The 21766-nt window shown below is 38.7% G+C and overlaps 1 protein-coding gene across 1 annotated transcript in view; it reads left to right on the top strand.

The window, feature by feature from the left end:
* RFX6 (regulatory factor X6) overlaps positions 1 to 21766 on the top strand; it is a 179813-nt gene that overhangs the window by 134846 nt on the left and 23201 nt on the right. Inside the window, exon 16 of the mRNA XM_053710808.1 lies at positions 16098 to 16304. Coding sequence (XP_053566783.1) covers positions 16098 to 16304 — 207 coding nt within the window. The remainder of the gene's footprint in view (positions 1 to 16097; positions 16305 to 21766) is intronic.

Raw genomic sequence — 21766 nt, 5'->3', positions numbered from 1 at the left:
TCACTCTCTTTCTATCTATTTATCTCTCTATCTATCTATCCTCAAAATCATTGTACAGAGCAGCATGTATACAATAAGTATTGCTTAATACTGAGTTAACTTTAGTGGGCCCAAAAAAATTTGTACCAGGTCCCTCTGTTGATTAGGCCCGCTACTGTACAGAATATCTAACTTTACAAATATTACATACATTTTAGGATTAAAGACAATTGTTATATCCCAGAGGGATGGCTTTACGGGAAGGCTTAGCCAAAAAAATTATCTCCTTTAATTTTTTCCCAATTATCCATTTTACCTGCTGGAGAGTATTAAATTGTTTACAAATAGCTCCTTTGCCTTGATTTCCCCATTTGAAATAGCTGATTTAGCCTGTGGTATCTCTACCTATACTGAAAGTTTATATACTTAAAGTTATGGTAAACTTTAACTAATCAAATGCCATATATGTAATCTTTGTAATTAAAAAAGGGTATGTGAAAGGATTTAATTAATTCAGTTAGTAATGCTTCTATTGCAATGTTATGCCGGTCTATTTGGACCAACTCTTTTTTTTTTATGACAATTCCAGTGAACATTCAATCAGCATGTGTTATTTGACAATCTTGACGTCCAGCCCCTTTAAAGCCTTTAGAAAGCCTATGTAGAGAGTGGATGTGACTGCTCTATACATCACAGCCCAGCCAAAAGAGGAAATGAAAGGGGGCGGAGGAACAAACAATACCAATTAGGATTATAAATCTTTTATTATAAGTTATAAATACACTTTAAAAAAAAATAATTATGTGGTTTTACTTGCAAATTAATTTATTTTTCATTGCAACATTCTTATTGTCTGAAATCTTTAAGAATAGGCTATTGAGAAGCTATGTAAACACAGCCAACAGAAGAAATACACTCCCAGTGGGGTGTGAGAGAAAGTTATAAAATATTAATTTTCTATTGTTCTTTCTAAATTTTGTATAAAGACAGAGATAAGAAAGGGAAGCATTTGTGTGATAAGATAAGGATGTCTAATCTCTCTGCAAGTTTAGCCTATTTTGATGGGTTGTGGTTTTAAAGCACAGCTATTTAATGTACATAAAGAAACATACAGGAGCAATTTCTCATACATTTTTTACTCTGCAGCCGGTATAATAAGTCATTGGGAACACATTAAGTGGACATAAAATAAAATAGTTTAATCAAAAATCATCCCACATAGAATTTCACAAAATAGTGTCTATTTTTACAGTCACCTTGGGCTTCCACTTATGTTTATTCTTTTAATTATATATAAACTAGCGGTTGTTGCCTGGTTATCATTATTATTATGACCATCACTTGACAGCTATAGGGACATTAAATTCCTTATTTGAACTATGGGACCTCAGTCTTATTGAATAGAACCAATGTTGTGAAATATTTGTAATTGTTATGATAATTACCTTACACCTGGACAGACACAGGACCATTTGAAAGAGCAGTATTGCTATCAATTAAGGAGTCCAATTATTTTGTCTGTTTATTTTCAGGGGAAACTTAGGGGATACCCTAACCCCTGATGTTGTTACATATGCCTATAGGGTCCTTTTTAAAGCCTTAAGTGCTATAGCCAGTACTTAGTAGAGAGGTGATCGCAAAATCCATTAAATCATCTGCCATGAGACCCCTCAATTGAAAATAGGTAATCCCTATTTCATGTGAGGGGTTTTGTATGTGTGTCTTTTGTATACGTTTCTTGGGCATAGGGATTCTTTTGGAAACACTGCCACCCATACAGTAAATACATTAGGTTGGTGATTTATTGTAATCACCTACTAATGATAGTTATATGAGATTCCACATTGAAAAGGAATGGCTCCCCTCTTTCCAAAGTGGGCTCTTTTTTTCCTTTTTGTTTTAAAAGGGGGGTAATTAGAGACTCTAAAACTGACAACTCACCCTCATCAAGCACTGTTCAGGTGTGTACTTGGGGCATGGCCACAAACTCATTACCAAGGAATTCCCTGTATCAGCATGGATTCCCCTGTGATGGCATCACACATGCCAGTGGAGTTGTAACAGATTGTTCAGGACAGAGCCGGTGTCAGAAAAACATAATTTATGCTTACCTGATAAATTCCTTTCTTCTGTTGTGTGATCAGTCCACGGGTCATCATTACTTCTGGGATATAACTCCTCCCCAACAGGAAATGCAAGAGGATTCACCCAGCAGAGCTGCATATAGCTCCTCCCCTCTACGTCACTCCCAGTCATTCGACCAAGAATCAACGAGAAAGGAGAAACCAAGGGTGAAGTGGTGACTGGAGTATAATTTAAAAGATATTTACCTGCCTTAAAAAACAGGGCGGGCCGTGGACTGATCACACAACAGAAGAAAGGAATTTATCAGGTAAGCATAAATTATGTTTTCTTCTGTTATGTGTGATCAGTCCACGGGTCATCATTACTTCTGGGATACCAATACCAAAGCAAAAGTACACGGATGACGGGAGGGATAGGCAGGCTCATTATACAGAAGGAACCACTGCCTGAAGAACCTTTCTCCCAAAAATAGCCTCCGAAGAAGCAAAAGTGTCAAATTTGTAAAATTTGGAAAAAGTATGAAGCGAAGACCAAGTTGCAGCCTTGCAAATCTGTTCAACAGAGGCCTCATTCTTAAAGGCCCAAGTGGAAGCCACAGCTCTAGTAGAATGAGCTGTAATTCTTTCAGGAGGCTGCTGTCCAGCAGTCTCATAGGCTAAACGAATTATGCTACGAAGCCAGAAGGAGAGAGAGGTAGCCGAAGCCTTATGACCTCTCCTCTGACCAGAGTACACGACAAACAGGGAAGACGTTTGTCGAAAATCCTTAGTTGCCTGCAAGTAGAACTTGAGGGCACGAACTACATCCAGATTGTGTAGAAGACGTTCCTTCTTTGAAGAAGGATACGGGCACAGGGAAGGCACCACGATCTCTTGATTGATGTTCCTGTTAGTGACTACCTTAGGTAAGAACCCAGGTTTTGTACGCAGAACTACCTTATCTGAATGAAAAATCAAATAAGGAGAATCACAATGTAAAGCTGATAACTCAGAGACTCTCCGAGCCGAAGAAATAGCCATTAAAAATAACACTTTCCAAGATAACAACTTTATATCAATGGAATGAAGGGGTTCAAACGGAACTCCTTGTAGAACGTTAAGAACAAGGTTTAAACTCCATGGCGGAGCAACAGTTTTAAACACAGGCTTGATCCTAGCTAAAGCCTGACAAAAGGCCTGGACGTCTGGATTTTCTGACAGACGCCTGTGTAACAAGATGGACAGAGCTGAGATCTGTCCCTTTAATGAACTAGCCGATAAACCCTTTTCTAAACCTTCTTGTAGAAAGGACAATATCCTAGGAATCCTAACCTTACTCCAGGAGTAACCTTTGGATTCGCACCAGTATAGGTATTTACGCCATATCTTATGGTAAATCCTTCTGGTAACAGGCTTCCTAGCCTGTATCAGGGTATCAATAACCGACTCAGAAAAACCACGTTTTGATAAAATCAAGCGTTCAATTTCCAAGCAGTCAGCTTCAGAGAAGTTAGATTTTGATGTTTGAATGGACCCTGTATCAGAAGGTCCTGTCTTAGAGGTAGAGACCAAGGCGGACAGGATGACATGTCCACTAGATCTGCATACCAAGTCCTGCGTGGCCATGCAGGCGCTATTAGAATCACTGATGCTCTCTCCTGTTTGATTTTGGCAATCAATCGAGGAAGCAGCGGGAAGGGTGGAAACACATAAGCCATCCCGAAGTTCCAAGGTGCTGTCAAAGCATCTATCAGAACCGCTCCCGGATCCCTGGATCTGGACCCGTAGCGAGGAAGTTTGGCGTTCTGGCGAGACGCCATGAGATCTATCTCTGGTTTGCCCCAACTTCGAAGTATTTGGGCAAAGACCTCCGGATGAAGTTCCCACTCCCCCGGATGAAAAGTCTGGCGACTCAAGAAATCCGCCTCCCAGTTCTCCACTCCCGGGATGTGGATTGCTGACAGGTGGCAAGAGTGAGACTCTGCCCAGCGAATTATCTTTGATACTTCCATCATTGCTAGGGAGCTTCTTGTCCCTCCTTGATGGTTGATGTAAGCTACAGTCGTGATGTTGTCCGACTGAAACCTGATGAACCCCCGAGTTTTTAACTGGGGCCAAGCCAGAAGGGCATTGAGAACTGCTCTCAATTCCAGAATGTTTATTGGCAGGAGACTTTCCTCCTGATTCCATTGTCCCTGAGCCTTCAGAGAATTCCAGACAGCGCCCCAACCTAGTAGGCTGGCGTCTGTTGTTACAATTGTCCAGTCCGGCCTGCTGAATGGCATCCCCCTGGACAGATGTGGCCGAGAAAGCCACCATAGAAGAGAGTTTCTGGTCTCTTGATCCAGATTCAGAGTAGGGGACAAGTCTGAGTAATCCCCATTCCACTGACTCAGCATGCACAATTGCAGCGGTCTGAGATGTAGACGTGCAAAGGGTACTATGTCCATTGCTGCTACCATTAAGCCGATCACCTCCATGCATTGAGCTACTGACGGGAGTTGAATGGAATGAAGGACACGGCATGCATTTAGAAGCTTTGTTAATCTGTCTTCTGTCAGATAAATCTTCATTTCTACAGAATCTATAAGAGTCCCCAAGAATGGAACTCTTGTGAGAGGAAAGAGAGAACTCTTCTTTTCGTTCACTTTCCATCCATGCGACCTTAGAAATGCCAGAACTAACTCTGTATGAGACTTGGCAGTTTGAAAGCTTGAAGCTTGTATCAGAATGTCGTCTAGGTACGGAGCTACCGAAATTCCTCGCGGTCTTAGTACCGCCAGAAGGGCACCCAGAACCTTTGTGAAGATTCTTGGAGCCGTAGCCAATCCGAATGGAAGAGCTACAAACTGGTAATGCCTGTCTAAGAAGGCAAACCTTAGATACCGGTAATGATCTTTGTGAATCGGTATGTGAAGGTAAGCATCCTTTAAATCCACTGTGGTCATGTACTGACCCTTTTGGATCATGGGTAAGATTGTCCGAATAGTTTCCATTTTGAACGATGGAACTCTTAGGAATTTGTTTAGGATCTTTAAATCCAAGATTGGCCTGAAAGTTCCCTCTTTTTTGGGAACCACAAACAGGTTTGAGTAAAACCCTTGTCCTTGTTCCGACCGCGGAACCGGATGGATCACTCCCATTAATAACAGATCTTGTACACAGCGTAGAAACGCTTCTTTCTTTATCTGGTTTGTTGACAACCTTGACAGATGAAATCTCCCTCTTGGGGGAGAGAATTTGAAGTCTAGAAGGTATCCCTGAGATATGATCTCTAGCGCCCAGGGATCCTGAACATCTCTTGCCCAAGCCTGGGCGAAGAGAGAGAGTCTGCCCCCCACTAGATCTGGTCCCGGATCGGGGGCCCTCGATTCATGCTGTCTTTGGGGCAGCAGCAGGTTTCCTGGCCTGCTTGCCCTTGTTCCAGGACTGGTTAGGTTTCCAGCCTTGTCTGTAACGAGCAACAGCTCCTTCCTGTTTTGGTGCAGTGGAAGTTGGTGCTGCTCCTGCTTTGAAATTCCGAAAGGGACGAAAATTAGACTGTCTAGCCTTAGCTTTGGCTTTGTCTTGAGGCAGGGCGTGGCCCTTACCTCCTGTAATGTCAGCGATAATTTCTTTCAAACCGGGCCCAAATAAAGTTTGCCCCTTGAAAGGTATATTAAGTAATTTGGACTTAGAAGTTACATCAGCTGACCAGGATTTTAGCCACAGCGCCCTACGTGCCTGAATGGCGAATCCTGAGTTCTTAGCCGTAAGTTTGGTTAAATGTACTACGGCCTCCGAAATGAATGAATTAGCTAGTTTAAGGACTCTAAGCCTGTCCGTAATGTCGTCCAGCGTAGCTGAACTAAGGTTCTCTTCCAGAGACTCAATCCAAAATGCTGCCGCAGCCGTAATCGGCGCGATGCATGCAAGGGGTTGCAATATAAAACCTTGTTGAACAAACATTTTCTTAAGGTAACCCTCTAATTTTTTATCCATTGGATCTGAAAAAGCACAGCTATCCTCCACCGGGATAGTGGTACGCTTAGCTAAAGTAGAAACTGCTCCCTCCACCTTAGGGACCGTTTGCCATAAGTCCCGTGTGGTGGCGTCTATTGGAAACATCTTTCTAAATATTGGAGGGGGTGAGAACGGCACACCGGGTCTATCCCACTCCTTAGTAACAATTTCAGTTAGTCTCTTAGGTATAGGAAAAACGTCAGTACTCGCCGGTACCGCAAAGTATTTATCCAACCTACACAATTTCTCTGGTATTGCAACAGTGTTACAATCATTAAGAGCCGCTAAAACCTCCCCTAGTAATACACGGAGGTTCTCCAATTTAAATTTAAAATTTGAAATATCTGAATCCAATCTGTTTGGATCAGAACCGTCACCCACAGAATGAAGCTCTCCGTCCTCATGCTCTGCAAGCTGTGACGCAGTATCAGACATGGCCCTAGTATTATCAGCGCACTCTGTTCTCACCCCAGAGTGATCACGCTTGCCTCTTAGTTCTGGTAATTTAGCCAAAACTTCAGTCATAACAGTAGCCATATCTTGTAATGTTATCTGTAATGGCCGCCCAGATGTACTAGGCGCCACAATATCACGCACCTCCCGGGCGGGAGATGCAGGTACTGACACGTGAGGCGAGTTAGTCGGCATAACTCTCCCCTCGCTGTTTGGTGAAATTTGTTCAATTTGTACAGATTGGCTTTTATTTAAAGTAGCATCAATACAGTTAGTACATAAATTTCTATTGGGCTCCACCTTGGCATTGGAACAAATGACACAGGTATCTTCCTCTGAATCAGACATGTTTAACACACTAGCAATAAACTTGCAACTTGGTTACAATCTTATTTAACAAAAACGTACTGTGCCTCAAAGAAGCACTAAACGATTAAATGACAGTTGAAATAATGAACTGAAAAAAACAACACAACTTTTAGCAAAGGTTTGTTCCCATTAGTAAAGTAACAATAATTAAATTTGAAACATAAAAATTACAGAGCAACGTTTTTAATCACAGTCAATATATAAGTCTCACAGCTCTGCTGAGAGAATCTACCTCCCTCCAAAGAAGTTTGAAGACCCCTGAGTTCTGTTAGAGATGAACCGGATCATGCAGGAAATACAAGAGTAACTGACTGGAAATTTTTGATGCGTAGCAAAGAGCGCCAAAAACGGCCCCTCCCCCTCACACACAGCAGTGAGAGAGAAACGAAACTGTCACAATTAAAACAAGCAACTGCCAAGTGGAAAAATAATGCCCAAACATTTATTCACTCAGTACCTCAGAAAATGCAAACGATTCTACATTCCAGCAAAAACGTTTAACATAATAAATACCTATTAAAAGGTTAAATGTACTTTTAACAGAGTAATTCCAGTGAAATACCATCCCCAGAATACTGAAGTGTAGAGTATACATACATGTCATTATAACGGTATGGCAGGATTTTCTCATCAATTCCATTCAGAAAATAAAAACTGCTACATACCTCAATGCAGATTCATCTGCCCGCTGTCCCCTGATCTGAAGCTTTTACCTCCCTCAGATGGCCGAGAAACAGCAATATGATCTTAACTACTCCGGTTAAAATCATAGTAAAAAACTCTGGTAGATTCTTCTTCAAACTCTGCCAGAGAGGTAATAACACGCTCCGGTGCTATTGTAAAATAACAAACTTTTGATTGAAGTTATAAAAACTAAGTATAATCACCATAGTCCTCTCACACATCCTATCTAGTCGTTGGGTGCAAGAGAATGACTGGGAGTGACGTAGAGGGGAGGAGCTATATGCAGCTCTGCTGGGTGAATCCTCTTGCATTTCCTGTTGGGGAGGAGTTATATCCCAGAAGTAATGATGACCCGTGGACTGATCACACATAACAGAAGAAAGAAGCTGCACTACAAGGGTTGTCTCTAATTGGTCTGTAGTGAACTAGGGGAGGGGGCCCTAGTTAAATGAAAAGTTGCCCCTTGCATATGGTCTCAGTGTGTGCTGTCAACAGTCTAGGGGGCATATTTATGATTGTGCGAGCGGACATGATCTGATATAGCGGATCATGTCCGCTGCACATCGATAAATGCCGACAGCATACGCTCTCGGCATTTATCATTGCACCAGCAGTTCTTGTGAACTGCTGGTACAATGCCGCCCCCTGAAGATTAGCCAGAAACATGGGACATCAAGCTCCGTACGGATAAATATGCCCCTAGAGGTTAACAGTTTAGTAGTAATGTCTATGGACCCAATTTCCAAAACTGTTTTGGACTGGTGTAGTTTTATAAGATTTCTTTGTCCTTCTCACAATGGCCCAATATTCCCTCATTGTAAAGGAAATATACAAAATGATTATCATTGTAATATATAGGCTTTACAAGCTTAAAGGGACACTGAACCCAAAAAAATTATATCATGATTCAGACAGAGCATGCAATTTTAAGCAACTTTGTAATTTACTCCTATTATCAATTTTTCTTTGTTCACTTGCTATCTTTATTTAAAAAAGAAGGCATCTAAGTTTTTTTGGGTTCAGACCTCTGGACAGCACTTTTTTATTGGTGAATGAATTTATCCACCAATCAGCAAGAATAACCCAGGTTATTCATTAAACATGGGCCAACATCTAAACTTACATTCTTGCATTTCAAATAAAGATACCAAGAGAATGACGAAAATGTGATAATAGGAGTAAATTTGAAAGTTGCTTAAAATTTCATGCCCTATCTGAATCACGAAAGAAAAAAATTTGGATTCAGTGTCCCTTTAAATAATTCGGACATATTTCTAACTGTTGACAAATATCAGCAAGTGGAGCGCATACTTTTTATTACAATTTTTATTATGCTGTTTGTAATCTGAAAGGTTTATAATTTGCCGTATAGAAAATAAAATAATAGTATTTAGATGAATGTATTTTATTTTAATAGATAAACTAATGAAAGTGTTGCTAGGAAAGTGTATATGTAGAGGTATGAGTTTGGTATCATATTATGCTTAGAACATATGATTATACTAGCAAGGCTTTCTCATTGTAATACCAGTTATGTCCATGAATTGGCTACAGAATGTCCTCTTTTAAAATTTTTGAAGAACATTTCGATTAATTTTCTTTCATGATTCAGACTGAACGTACAATTTTAAACAACTTTCCAATTTACTTCTATTATCAAATTTTCTTCATTTTCTTGTTCTCCTTCGTTGAAAAAGCATGAAAGTAAGTTCAGGAGTGTGCACGTGTCTGCAGCACTACAGTATATGGCAGCAATTTTGCAACAATGTTATACATTAGCAAGAACACTAGATGGCAGCACTATTTCCTGTTATGTAGTGCTCCAGACATGTGCACGCTACCTACCTAGATATCCCTTCAACAAAGCATAACAAGCAGAACAAAACAATTTTTATAAGTAATCTGGGAACATTTTTAAAATTGTATTCTCCACCTGAACCATGAAAGAAACATTTTGGGTATCATGTCCTTTTAACAACAATAATGCATGCAATTCATAAATGCATACAAACATTGTATTATTGCAATTGGAATGGTACAGACATTTGTGAGAACCCATACATTTGTGTAACATTGTTAGTGTTAGTTACAAACACCAGACAATTAAAACAACACATTTAACAAAATGAAAAAAGAAAAAGAAAATTACCTTGCAAAATCTTAAACAATAAACTTTAGCGAATTGGGCCCTATGAGAGAAATCTCAAAATGATAGCAATAATATTTAGTGACATGCTGTTCTTCACCTCTTTGCACTGTGGCAGTTAATGTTATGCTAATACTGATAGGAAAAACAGGCAGACACTCAGGTAATTCAAATCCAGAAAGGCTTCACTTCATGGACAGCAGTACAGACAGAGCAACGTTTCGGGGCTCACCCCCCCCCCCTCCTCAGGCTCAATACAAATGAACAAATCATTCATCTTTAAATAGCCATATACAACACCCCCTCTGACATCCTAGACAATACCCACTATATAGCAGGTGTGTCAAATATACAAATTCATGATTATACATCAAACAAAATAATAAAAGCATTAAAACTATCAACTAAACAAAATTTGTCTATGAAGCCAAAAAAATCTAGGTAATCACTCATCATACATTATCTCATCTTAAATCTATTTCAATATTTACTTTATAGTTTTTTGTTTTTAATCTCCATACATTTTCACACAAAAGAAGCTGTCACTATATACATTTATATTAACATTTAAAAAAAAAATAATAATTAAAAAAACAGTTATTTATAATAGAATAGCTAAATTATAATCTCGGTTGAGGCCTTTAGGATGCATAATACTAAGCCTTTGTATCCACATAGCCTCTTTTCTAAGTAACATCTTACCTCTGTCAAAGACTATATTCCCCCTAGAGACATGATCAATAATCATAAAACGTAACTTGTCGCAGCGGACGGCGAACATATGCGATGTTCGGTCCGCCCCCTATTCCTCATCATTGAGTAAACTTTGACCCTGTACCTCACAGTCAGAAGACACATTCCAGCCAATCAGGAGCAGACCCTCCCTCCCAGACCCTCCCACCTCCTGGACAGCATCCATTTTAGATTAATTCGGGAACTGCATTCTTAGTGAGAGGAGGGACAGTGTAGCTGCTGCTGATTTAATAGGGAAATCGATAGCTAGGCTAGTGTATTCAGTGTCCACTACAGTCCTGAAGGACTCATCTGATCTCTGCTGTAAGGACAGCACCCCAAAAAGCCTTTTTTAGGGCTAGAACATCAGTCTGCTTTTTTTTTTTTTCCCTGTGTAATCTAATTGCAGTTGCCTGCCTGCCAGCGTGTGTGTCAGGCTCACAGCGTATACTGTGCCCACTTGCCCAGTGCCACCACTCATATCTGGTGTAACAGTAGTGTACATTTAAAAAAACAACTCTTTTTTGACTGTGAAATAATAGCAGACAGCTGCCAGTACCCAAGATGGCCGCCAATAAGGCAGATGGGGAGGGTTAGAGAGCTGTTTTGGTGGGGATCAGGGAGGTTGGGGGCTAAGGGGGGATGCTACACCACAGCATATGTAAATATGCTAAAAAAATTACAAAAAAATTAAAAACCTTTTATTTTAGTACTGGCAGACTTTCTGCCAGTACTTAAGATGGCGGGGACAATTGTGGGGTGGGGGAGGGAAGGGAGCTGTTTGGGAGGGATCAGGGGGTCTGATGTGTCAGGTGGGAGGCTGATCTCTACACTAAAGCTAAAATTAACCCTGCAAGCTCCCTACAAACTACCTAATTAACCCCTTCACTGCTAGCCATAATACACGTGTGATGCGCAGCAGCATTTAGCGGCCTTCTAATTACCAGAAAGCAACGCCAAAGTCATATATGTCTGCTATTTCTGAACAAAGGGGATCCCAGAGAAGCATTTACAACCATTTGTGCCATAATTGCACAAGCTGTTTGTAAATAATTTCAGTGAGAAACCTAAAATTGCGAAAAATTTAAGTTTTTTTTAAATTTGATCGCATTTGGCGGTGAAATGGTGGCATGAAATATACCAAAATGGGCCTAGATCAATACTTTGGGTTGTCTACTACACTACACTTAAGCTAAAATTAACTCTACAAGCTCCCTAATTAACCCCTTCACTGCTGGGCATAAAACACGTGTGGTGCGCAGTGGCATTTAGCAGCCTTCTAATTACCAAAAGGCAACACCAAAGCCATATAAGTCTGCTATTTCTGAACAAAGGGGATACCAGAGAAGCATTTACAACCATTTATGCCATAATTGCATAAGTTGTTTGTAAATAATTTCTGTGAGAAACCTAAAGTTTGTGAAAAAGTGAACAATTTTTTTTTATTTGATTGCATTTGGCGGTGAAATGGTGGCATGAAATATACCAAAATGGGCCTAGATCAATACTTTGGGTTGTCTACTACACTACACTTAAGCTAAAATTAACTCTACAAGCTCCCTACATGCTTCCTAATTAACCCCTTCACTGCTGGGCATAAAACACGTGTGGTGCACAGTGGCATTTAGCAGCCTTCTAATTACCAAAAAGCAACGCCAAAGCCATATAAGTCTGCTATAATGGCATGTCTGGCACACAGTGTTGGGGCAAGGGTCCATCTGACCACTGATACCTGGTCTGCAAAGCATGGTCAGGGCAGGTATATCACCTACACTGCACACTGTGAAGCGGGCGTAACCCTTACACTACCTGATCGATACAACATCATACCTGATGTTTTAAAGCAAGCTATTCCAAACAATTTAGGAATGTTAGGTGATTTATGCCCTTTATGGATTAAAACTAGACTCTGCATCAACTATGTAATTTTCCATGGGAGTTTTGCCATGGATCCCCCTCCGGCATGCCACAGTCCAGGTGTTAGTCCCCTTTAGTGTTGAGTTATGCTAATACTATCAGGGGTCCCTCTTGAAATCCTTTTCAGAATCACTTGCCGGGTGAACTTGAGGTTTTAATCTTCCTTGCCAAAGAATTTTTTTTTCCAATATATTAAAATATACTGTCTGTGTTAATGCAATGGAATTTATTTTATACACTAAAAAAATATCTGTCTTTTGGTGGTTTAAATGTCAGAACAAGCATACTTCCTAAAAGGTCTATGCACACATTTTGGCTGCCATGTATGCAAATTGTCTTTATATGTGTCAGTTGCACTTTTAATATTTTTCATGCAAGAAAAATTGAAATTTCTCTCTAATACTGGTAAAAAAAAATTAAAATGCAGCATTGAGTGTCTATATTACATAGGACCCGATATTCAAAGCATCAACAAATCCCAACGGTCTGTCAAGATATTCAAAGAAAAGGGGTGTGTCAGGGCAATGTCAACGAGAGGTGATGTCTCTCCAATAAAAGTCAATGGAAGCAGGACGTCACCACCCACACCGCCGCTCATCTAATTTTTTCTGAGGAAGGGGGGTTCTATTTAAAGTGTGCCTACCATCTGCGAGGAATGGGGGACTGGATTTGAAGTGTCCCTATTCTCCCATTAGGTAGCATCCTCATACAAGTGGTATCCCTAGATGCCACATCAAATTGCCAACAAAATATTAAAAGACCGTCTTGAACCCTACTCGATCTACACCCCTTTTAAAAAGCGGCAGACTTGCACTCAATTCCGGTCCGTCGCTGAGTTCCAGCAGCCCAGTTAAGCCTTCGAGGTTTTGCCGGTACTCTGGTGTTTACTTCATCTCCTTGACAAAATATGTATTGTCATGTACAATGTAGAATATTTAAAGTATTGGAGGTCTCTTAAAAGGGATTTAATAGTTGCTTGCTATTATTTGAAACATAAATATTTATTTTAAAATATATGCTTATGTTTCAAATAATATCAAGAAACCATTAAATCCATTTTAAGATATCTACTTTGAACAATATGCATTTTACATGACAAAGCATATAATTTAAACAATGACCCGTAATCTGCCATAAGATAAAACTAACTGTAGAAGTTACGGCCCTACACACAAATAATCAATATTGAAAATGTTGCATTGTTATGTAGAAAGAATTATGTTTAAATATTTGCATATAAATTAAAATGTAATTATTGTTGCTTGTTGTGTTTATTATTTCTAATTAAAGACAGTCACCTAGATTAATTGTTTTGCGCTATACCCGGTGCATAAATAACGCAATAAAATGAGCGGTATTGCACTCTCCATAGCGCTGTCATTACGAGCTACTGAAAAACCTCCTTGTCCTGTGCGTTATGGTGTGTTAAGCTCCATACCGCACAAAAGCCAAGGGCTGAGTTTACGTGCTCATGCACGCTTTCCACCATAAACATCAATGGGGAGAGACACCTGCGATCGTGGAATGGCAAATAGCCATAATGCACCCCATTAAAATATATGGGGAAAAGAAAATTAAGTTTAAACCCAACACCCTAACATAAACCCCTAGTCTAAACACCCCTAATCCGCCGCTCCCTGACATTGCCGACCCTAAATAAAGTTAATATAGGTGTAATATAGTATTTGCTATGTGGGAGGGTGGCGGTTTAGGGGTTAATAGGTAGTTTATGGGTGTTAGTGTACTTTGTAACATTTTAGTTATGAGTTTTGTGAAACATTTTTGTTTCGCAAAATCCATAACTTCTGGTCTCAGATCGCGGAATGGATCTTGACTGTATATGCTGTAATGCAAGCATTTTAGCTGGACCGCACAGCCTGTAATATGGCGCTATGGAAAATCCTGCAATCAAACATCATTTTTTGAGTGCGAAATGGATTGTTGCGTTAAGGCTAAAATTCTTCCGGTATAGCTATATCGCAGTGACTTGTAATATGCGTTACCTGCCATTCCATGCACAATGGCCAAATTTTCAGCGGTATAGCCGTTCCGCACCATAAGGCAAAACTTGTAATTTAGATGAGTGTAATTAATATTCTAGTTCTACATAACTAGATGCCTGTATTGTAACAATATAATTTAAAGATACTGACTACTATAACATAAATATATGTAACAACTATAAATATATGTTAAATATATGATCTCTGAGGAAGTGCATGTGTGCAATGTGTGAAAAGTGGCAGATCAAAGTGTGCTGCTTAACAGACTGTCTATGTTAACGTATATTTATATATACTGTATATATGTATATATATATATATATATATATATATATATGTTATAACTAATAAACTCAACAAGCTAACATAAAAACATTTTAATGCATATGCAATACTTAAACCATTATGCAATATACATGCATAACTGTTTAAATATTGAATATCAATGCAAGGCCTGACTACATTATATCTACAATCTTTGAAATAAAATGCATGGCCAAGTATGATTCATATTAGTTTAAGTATTGGATATATAAAATAGAATGTATATATTCTTGCTTGATGCGTTTATTATTCTAAAAAAAATATATTTTTAAAATAGATATTTATGTTATGAAAGACAGTTGCATTATAATTATAGTATTAAATAACTGCATGCCTGTTATGCAATAAAACAATTGTAACACTAATGCCTTTTCTAAGAAGAATATACATTTTTAAATATATATTTACATTTAATATAAAAAAACAAGACAAAAATGTATATAAAAGAATATGCAACATACATAAGAATGCATACTTTTGTAAAAATTGTAGATAAATGCACTATTAACCCCTACAGGTATGGGAGATGGTTAGGAGATTAAGGCCTTATAAATGGTAACCATCTATAATTACCTAATCAACCCACATACAGGTATGGGAGGGTGGTTAGGAGATTTCGGCCAACAAAATACTAAGTACACATAACTTACACAAAACCTTACTGAACTCAAAAGTGGTACTCACAGTTTATGGGGAATCTGGCTTCTCTTTATCCAACGTTGGGCCCCCTTCATCCTGTTGCTCTAGGCGCCGGGAGACCATCTTCACGGTGGCAGAGGTGGACTTTGGTGGCTCTGCCGCCTCCGCTCCACAATCTTCATCAACGATGGGGCCCTCTTTTTCCTGGCTCCTGGAGCAGGGGGCCCATCTTTGGGGTAACTGAGACAGAATTCCACGGCCTCTTCCGCTGCTTCTGCTCCGCAATCTTCAGCTCTTCAGCTCTCTTTGGGGAGCCCTGGTCTCCAAGCGGTCGCTTCTGCACACTGAAATCCTGGAAGCGCTGATTCCCAATATATAAGGGTACCACTTAATTTGGACTAGCTGATTTTAAATCAGTCAATCCCTATTGGCTGATTTGAATCAGCCAATAGTAAGAACTTTTTTAAATTTAAATTCTAATTATCCTTTTCTATTGGATGATTAGAATTTAAATTTTAAAAAGTTCTTGCTATTGGCTGATTCAAACCAGCCAATAGGGATTGACTGATATGAATAGCACTTTCTGGGCCATTGAGAGAGCCCCCTCATGACCTAAATGTGTAATGAGATTAAAACACTCCCCAAATGTAAATTTTCTGCATTGTTTTAGTTATAAAATATCCATCTTTTGCCTGCAATAACAACTTAGCCATAAACACCTCTCAATTAAATAATATTTTGCATTATATGCGCAATTCACCTCCCTGATTTTTTTTCTCTTTCCAGATGCAAGTAAAGCAACATTTACTGCATCACCAAGTTCCTGCTTTCTAGCTAACCGCAGCAAAACTGTCAATATTGTGAACGATTCAGCAGTTAAGAATGAATGTCCTCAAGATCAGGCCTTCACAGAGCTGTCATCTGACCACCATACCGATCAGATTCGCGGCCTGCACACCTTTTCAAATGCGAATGAAAATATCCACTTAACAGGTGAATTATTGGGTGAAATATGATTATTGAAGGATAATATATATATTTGCTATTGTTATCAAAGTGCAAATGTTATGTCTATTTGGAAGCCATATTTATTAAACAAGTAGAAAAAACAATGGTAGATGGCGCTGGTCTCTGGAAAATGTAGATTTCTCTAATAATAAAGAGAAAAAGGCTTGTTGTGTGTATTAAAGCCCAGTGAATATGGTGCAGTATACTCACTCCTTAAGTTGCATAATGTCCGCTTGTTTAGGAGTATCTCCCTCAGATGTCCTTTCTTGATGCTTGAGTGAGATTTCAATAAAGCTGGGAGTAGAATAAAGACTCCATAAACAGTGTGTAAGATTGATGATAAAAAATAAGTAGTAACTTACTTCATCAATATTAGGTTTCCGGCCGTCACAGCGAAAGAAGGAAAAATCTTCCCATATAGTTATTTAAAAGTATATTTATTAGCTCTACGCGTTTCAACCTCTGTAAAGGTCTTTGTCAAGAGCAATTTTTTTAAAACAAGTTAAAACAGTTGAAAAGTTTGATGAGCTGTGACTCTCAGAGTCGGTTTAAATACAGGTGTGCTTTGTTCCAATTTCCTGTTCAACAGAAAATTGGACTCACAAAAAATTGGAATTATTACAACAGTTATTAGTTTATAAAACATCCTATATAGATTATGTTCATCCCTAGCTAAGTATACAATTCATTGCAAAGTTATAATTTTTGATATGCCCTTATCTTTGTTTAGTTTTATTTATGTTTCGATAGTTCGATATGAACATAATAATTGACCAATAAGATATGCCCTATTGCAAAATAACCAATAGAAAGGATCCGTAATTAAATGTCCTCAAACGAGTAGTGTGGTGTAAAGAGTTCCATTTCAGGTCCAATTTGGAATCATGTGCTTTTCCCAACCTATCCGGAGTGTGCTGGTATTTTGTGCGGAGAGTTCCGGATTCCATCCCGTTTAACGTCACATGTTTTCACCAACCTATCATGAATGGGCTGGTATATGTTACAGGACAGTTCCGTTTCGGGTCCAACTTTGTAGATGAACAAAAGGAGGCGGAGGTCTTGATTGACGTTCATATCCAGAGATTGTTCATAAATATATAATCATCTATTGTGTAATTTCTGTGAAATAGAATAAACAAATGAACAGTATTTGTTCTTAATACATAACATTGTTTGTGCAATAAATTCTTTATACAAAATCCCAAATGTCAAAGACATGTATTGCAGTGAACTATTATAGCAAAACAAAGTTTTCTTTTTCTTTATAAAAACAAGTAATTTTTATTATTATAACCAAAATCTACATCACAAACAGATATGCCTATCATTTAGATTTCAATAACCTATGGTAAAAATCATGAGGTTTATTCTTCTCTTTACAGTAAATAAAACAACTTATAGTGACAGTGCTATAGATCAAATATTTCTTCACTATATAATTTATTAAAGCATTTATACAAATTAACATAGACATTAGTTATGTGTACTGATTTAAGCCATTCACCTCACCAACACTCAGTACACATAACTAATATATATATAAACTATAAGTTGTTTTATTTACTGTAAATAGAAGAATAAACCTCATGATTTTTACCATAGGTTATTGAAATCTAAATGATAGGCATATCTGTTTGTGATGTAGATTTTTGTTATAATAATAAAAATTACTTACTTGTTTTTATAAAAAAAAAGAAAACTTTGTTTTGCTATAAACATACATGTCTTTGACATTTGGGATTTTGTATAAAGAATTTATTGTACAAACAATGTTATGTATTAAGAACAAATACTGTTCATTTGTTTATTCTATTTCACAGAAATTACACAATAGATGATTATATATTTATGAACAATCTCTGGATATGAACATCAATCGAGACTTCCGCCTCCTTTTGTTCATCTACAAAGTTGGACCCGAAATGGAACTGTCCTGTAACATATACCAGCCCATTCATGATAGGTTGGTGAAAACATGTGACGTTAAACAGGATGGAATCCGGAACTCTCCGCACAAAATACCAGCACACTCCGGATAGGTTGGGAAAAGCACGTGATTCCAAATCGGACCTGAAATGGAACTCTTTACATCACACTACTCGTTTGAGGACTTTTAATTACGGATCCTTTCTATTGGTTATTTTACAATAGGGCTTATCTTATTGGTCAATTATTATGTTCATACCGAACTATCTAAACATAAATAAAACTAAACAAAGATAAGGGCATATCAAAAATTATAACTTTGAAATGAATTGTATACTTAGTTAGGGATGAACATAATCTATATAGGATGTTTTATAAACTAATAACTGTTGTAATAATTCCGATTTTTTTGTGAGTCCAATTTCCTGTTGAACAGGAAATTGGAACAAAGCACACCTGTATTTAAACCGACAAAGACGTTTACAGACGTTGAAACGCGTAGAGCAAATAAATATACTTTTAAATAACTATATGGGAAGATTTTTCCTTCTTTTGCTGTGACGGCCGGAAACCTAATATTGATGAAGTAAGTTACTACTTATTTTTTTTTTTTTTTGTAAATATTTTTTATTGGATGAACATGGTAACAATGCATATCAGTGCATTTCAAGTTACATTGGATACATATGAATGATTCTATTCCATTAATCTACAATGCGAGAGCTTAACATCCAAAATTTTCTTGTATGATGGGTGAATAATTAAGATAACATTACACAACTTAATAGTAAAATAAAACCTTGGTTGGTCTCTGTAGTCATGCCCAAAAACTTTAATCTCTGTACCCAATTCGATACAGGAATATGCCTTTTAATTCGTACCTATCTATTTTACGGGGGGGTGTTTCCCAACTAGTGGACACTATCATATCAGATAGGCATGCAAGACAATCAGTGTGTGTGCATTCGGGTTTCCCAATAGAACTTTATATTATGAAACATCTCCATATCTTTTCTAATGAAATAGCCATATTCCTCTAATTGGATCGAATGATCCATGAGTGATTCCCAGGCCCGGTATGTGGGGATTGATTGTGATTTCAAATTAGCTGCTATGAGAGATTTTGCTGTGTTTAAGGCTAGTTGTATTAATTTCCTACGTATTTTGCACTTGCAGTGTGGGAGTAGGTTCAATAATGCAGTAGTAGGATGCATATGATATTTGCTATGTTGATTGCTAATGGATTTAATAAATTCCTCTATTCTTAGCCAAAAGGGCTGTAGTTTAGAGCAGGACCACCATATATGAAGCATGGTGCCCCTACCGCCACAACCCCTCCAACATGTATCGGAAGCCAATGGGTATATTGTCTTGATCCTCACTGGGGTGAGGTACCACCTCATCAGTATTTTAAAATTGAGCTCTAACGCCTTGGCAGATACCGAGGATGTACTAGTGTTATGAACAATGTATTTCCATTCTTTGTCAGTTAACTCCCTACCCAATTCCCTGTGCCATCTGTCCCTGTAATTAGGAGCATCTTTTACATCATTCTGAGAAAGGGCTTTCTTGGCCCATGCCAATGTATGACTTAGTGTCTGATCACCCAGGCATAGTTGCTCAAACAAGGTGGGTCGTCTGATCATCTCTTCTCTGTCTGGTGAAGTGGACAGGAGGTGGTGAAGTTGATAGTACTTCAACCATCTCGAGAAGGCCCCTCCCATTATGTCTTTCAGGTCAGTCATCTGTTTGAGTTTACCGTCAGATAGAAATTTGTATATGGGTGTCGTGTATCCTATCTCCCAATCATGTTGTTTAGTGAGTTTTTGTTCTAGTCCTCCGTGCAGTTCCGCGTTAGGTGACACTGGGGACATTGGGGATCTCAAGGACGATACACTGCTAGCATCAGCTAAATTATTGTCCCAGATCTCGAACACATGCCGATACAATGGGTATGCCTTAAACCAGGGCGGACGGCACTTCTTTTCCACCCAGCACAACACTCCTGGAAAGGGGGATTTCAAAATATGGGAATCTAGTGCTACCCAGGCTTTATTTTCCGCATTGCGGTGCCAATCTAGTATTTTTTGTAAGCATTTAGCTTTATAGTATACTTCTATGTTGGGTAGTCCCAAGCCCCCTCCACGGGTGGATCGGTACATTGTTGCTTTGAGAATTCTCGGCTTAATTTTACCCCAAACATAGTTGTTTAACAATTTTTGAAGTTTGTTGCGAAATGAGGTATTCAAAGTAATTGGCACCGTTTGGAGCAAATAAAGGATTCTGGGCAGTGCATTCATTTTCACCGCCTGGATACGGCCCCACCAAGAAATAGATTTATCACTCCACCTATTTAGATCTTTGTTTAGTTCATTATATAGGGTTTGATAATTCCGTTCGAACAGAATGTTAGGTTTGGGGGACAGGTATATTCCTAGGTATTTAATGGCCTTTTTTTGAGGGCTGAATGGGCATTTCTCTAGTAACTCAGTGTATTCTGCTTTTGGCAGATTGATGTTTAGAATCTCCGACTTTTGGTCATTTATAAGAAAGTTGGAGTGAGAACCAAACTCTCTAAACTCGCTTAGTATTGCTGCTATCGATTCTATGGGATTGGTCAGTGTAAACAACACGTCATCCGCGTAGAGTGATAACTTATAGTTATCTTGGCCTATTTTTATGCCGGAGACGTGTGCATTTTGTCTGATTCTATGCGCCAATATTTCCATGCTCAACACGAATAAAAGAGGAGACAAGGGGCATCCCTGTCTGGTTCCATTTCGTATAACAAACGGTTCCGATAATATTTTATTTGCTTTTACTTTAGCCGAGGGGCTGTGATATAAACTGAAAATTCGTTTTATAATAGTTTCCCCGAATCCCATTTTACTTAACACTGCCCGCAGAAATCTCCAATCCAAGCGGTCAAACGCTTTTTCAGCATCAGCGGAGACAATCACCATTCCCAGATTGTGAATTTTAGCATAGTCAATTAATTGCAGTGTTCTAATGGTGTTGTCTCTCGCTTCTCGCCCTGGGACAAAACCTACTTGGTCTAGATGGACGATCTGGGGTAAGATTTTATTGATTCGCCCTGCTAAGATTTTTGCAAAGAGTTTAAGATCCGTGTTGAGCAGGGAAATGGGTCTATAGCTACTTGGTAAAGTGGCTGGTTTATTTGGTTTAGGCAGTACGGAGATATGGGCTTCCAGGCATCCAGCTGGGAAATAGCCCAATTCGTCTATGTGTTGGAAAGTCTTCAACAGGTGTGGGGCTATAGAGGTTTTATATGTTTTATAGTAGTCATTGGAGTATCCGTCCGGGCCCGGGCTTTTATTATTTGGAAGTGTTTCAATGGCGGTCATGATCTCCTTCAAAGTGAAAGGAGAGTCCAGAATATCCGCTTCATGAGCAGAGATTTTAGGAGTATCTACAGTTTCTAAATATTGGTTAAGTGCGTTCAGATTATCCGAATCACCCTGCCTAGCGATATTGTATAGTTTGGTATAGTAGTCTCCAAA

The sequence above is a fragment of the Bombina bombina genome, chromosome 4, assembly GCF_027579735.1.
Source record: "Bombina bombina isolate aBomBom1 chromosome 4, aBomBom1.pri, whole genome shotgun sequence".
NCBI classification, from domain to species: domain Eukaryota; kingdom Metazoa; phylum Chordata; class Amphibia; order Anura; family Bombinatoridae; genus Bombina; species Bombina bombina.
This window is presented reverse-complemented; position numbering and strand designations above follow the sequence as displayed.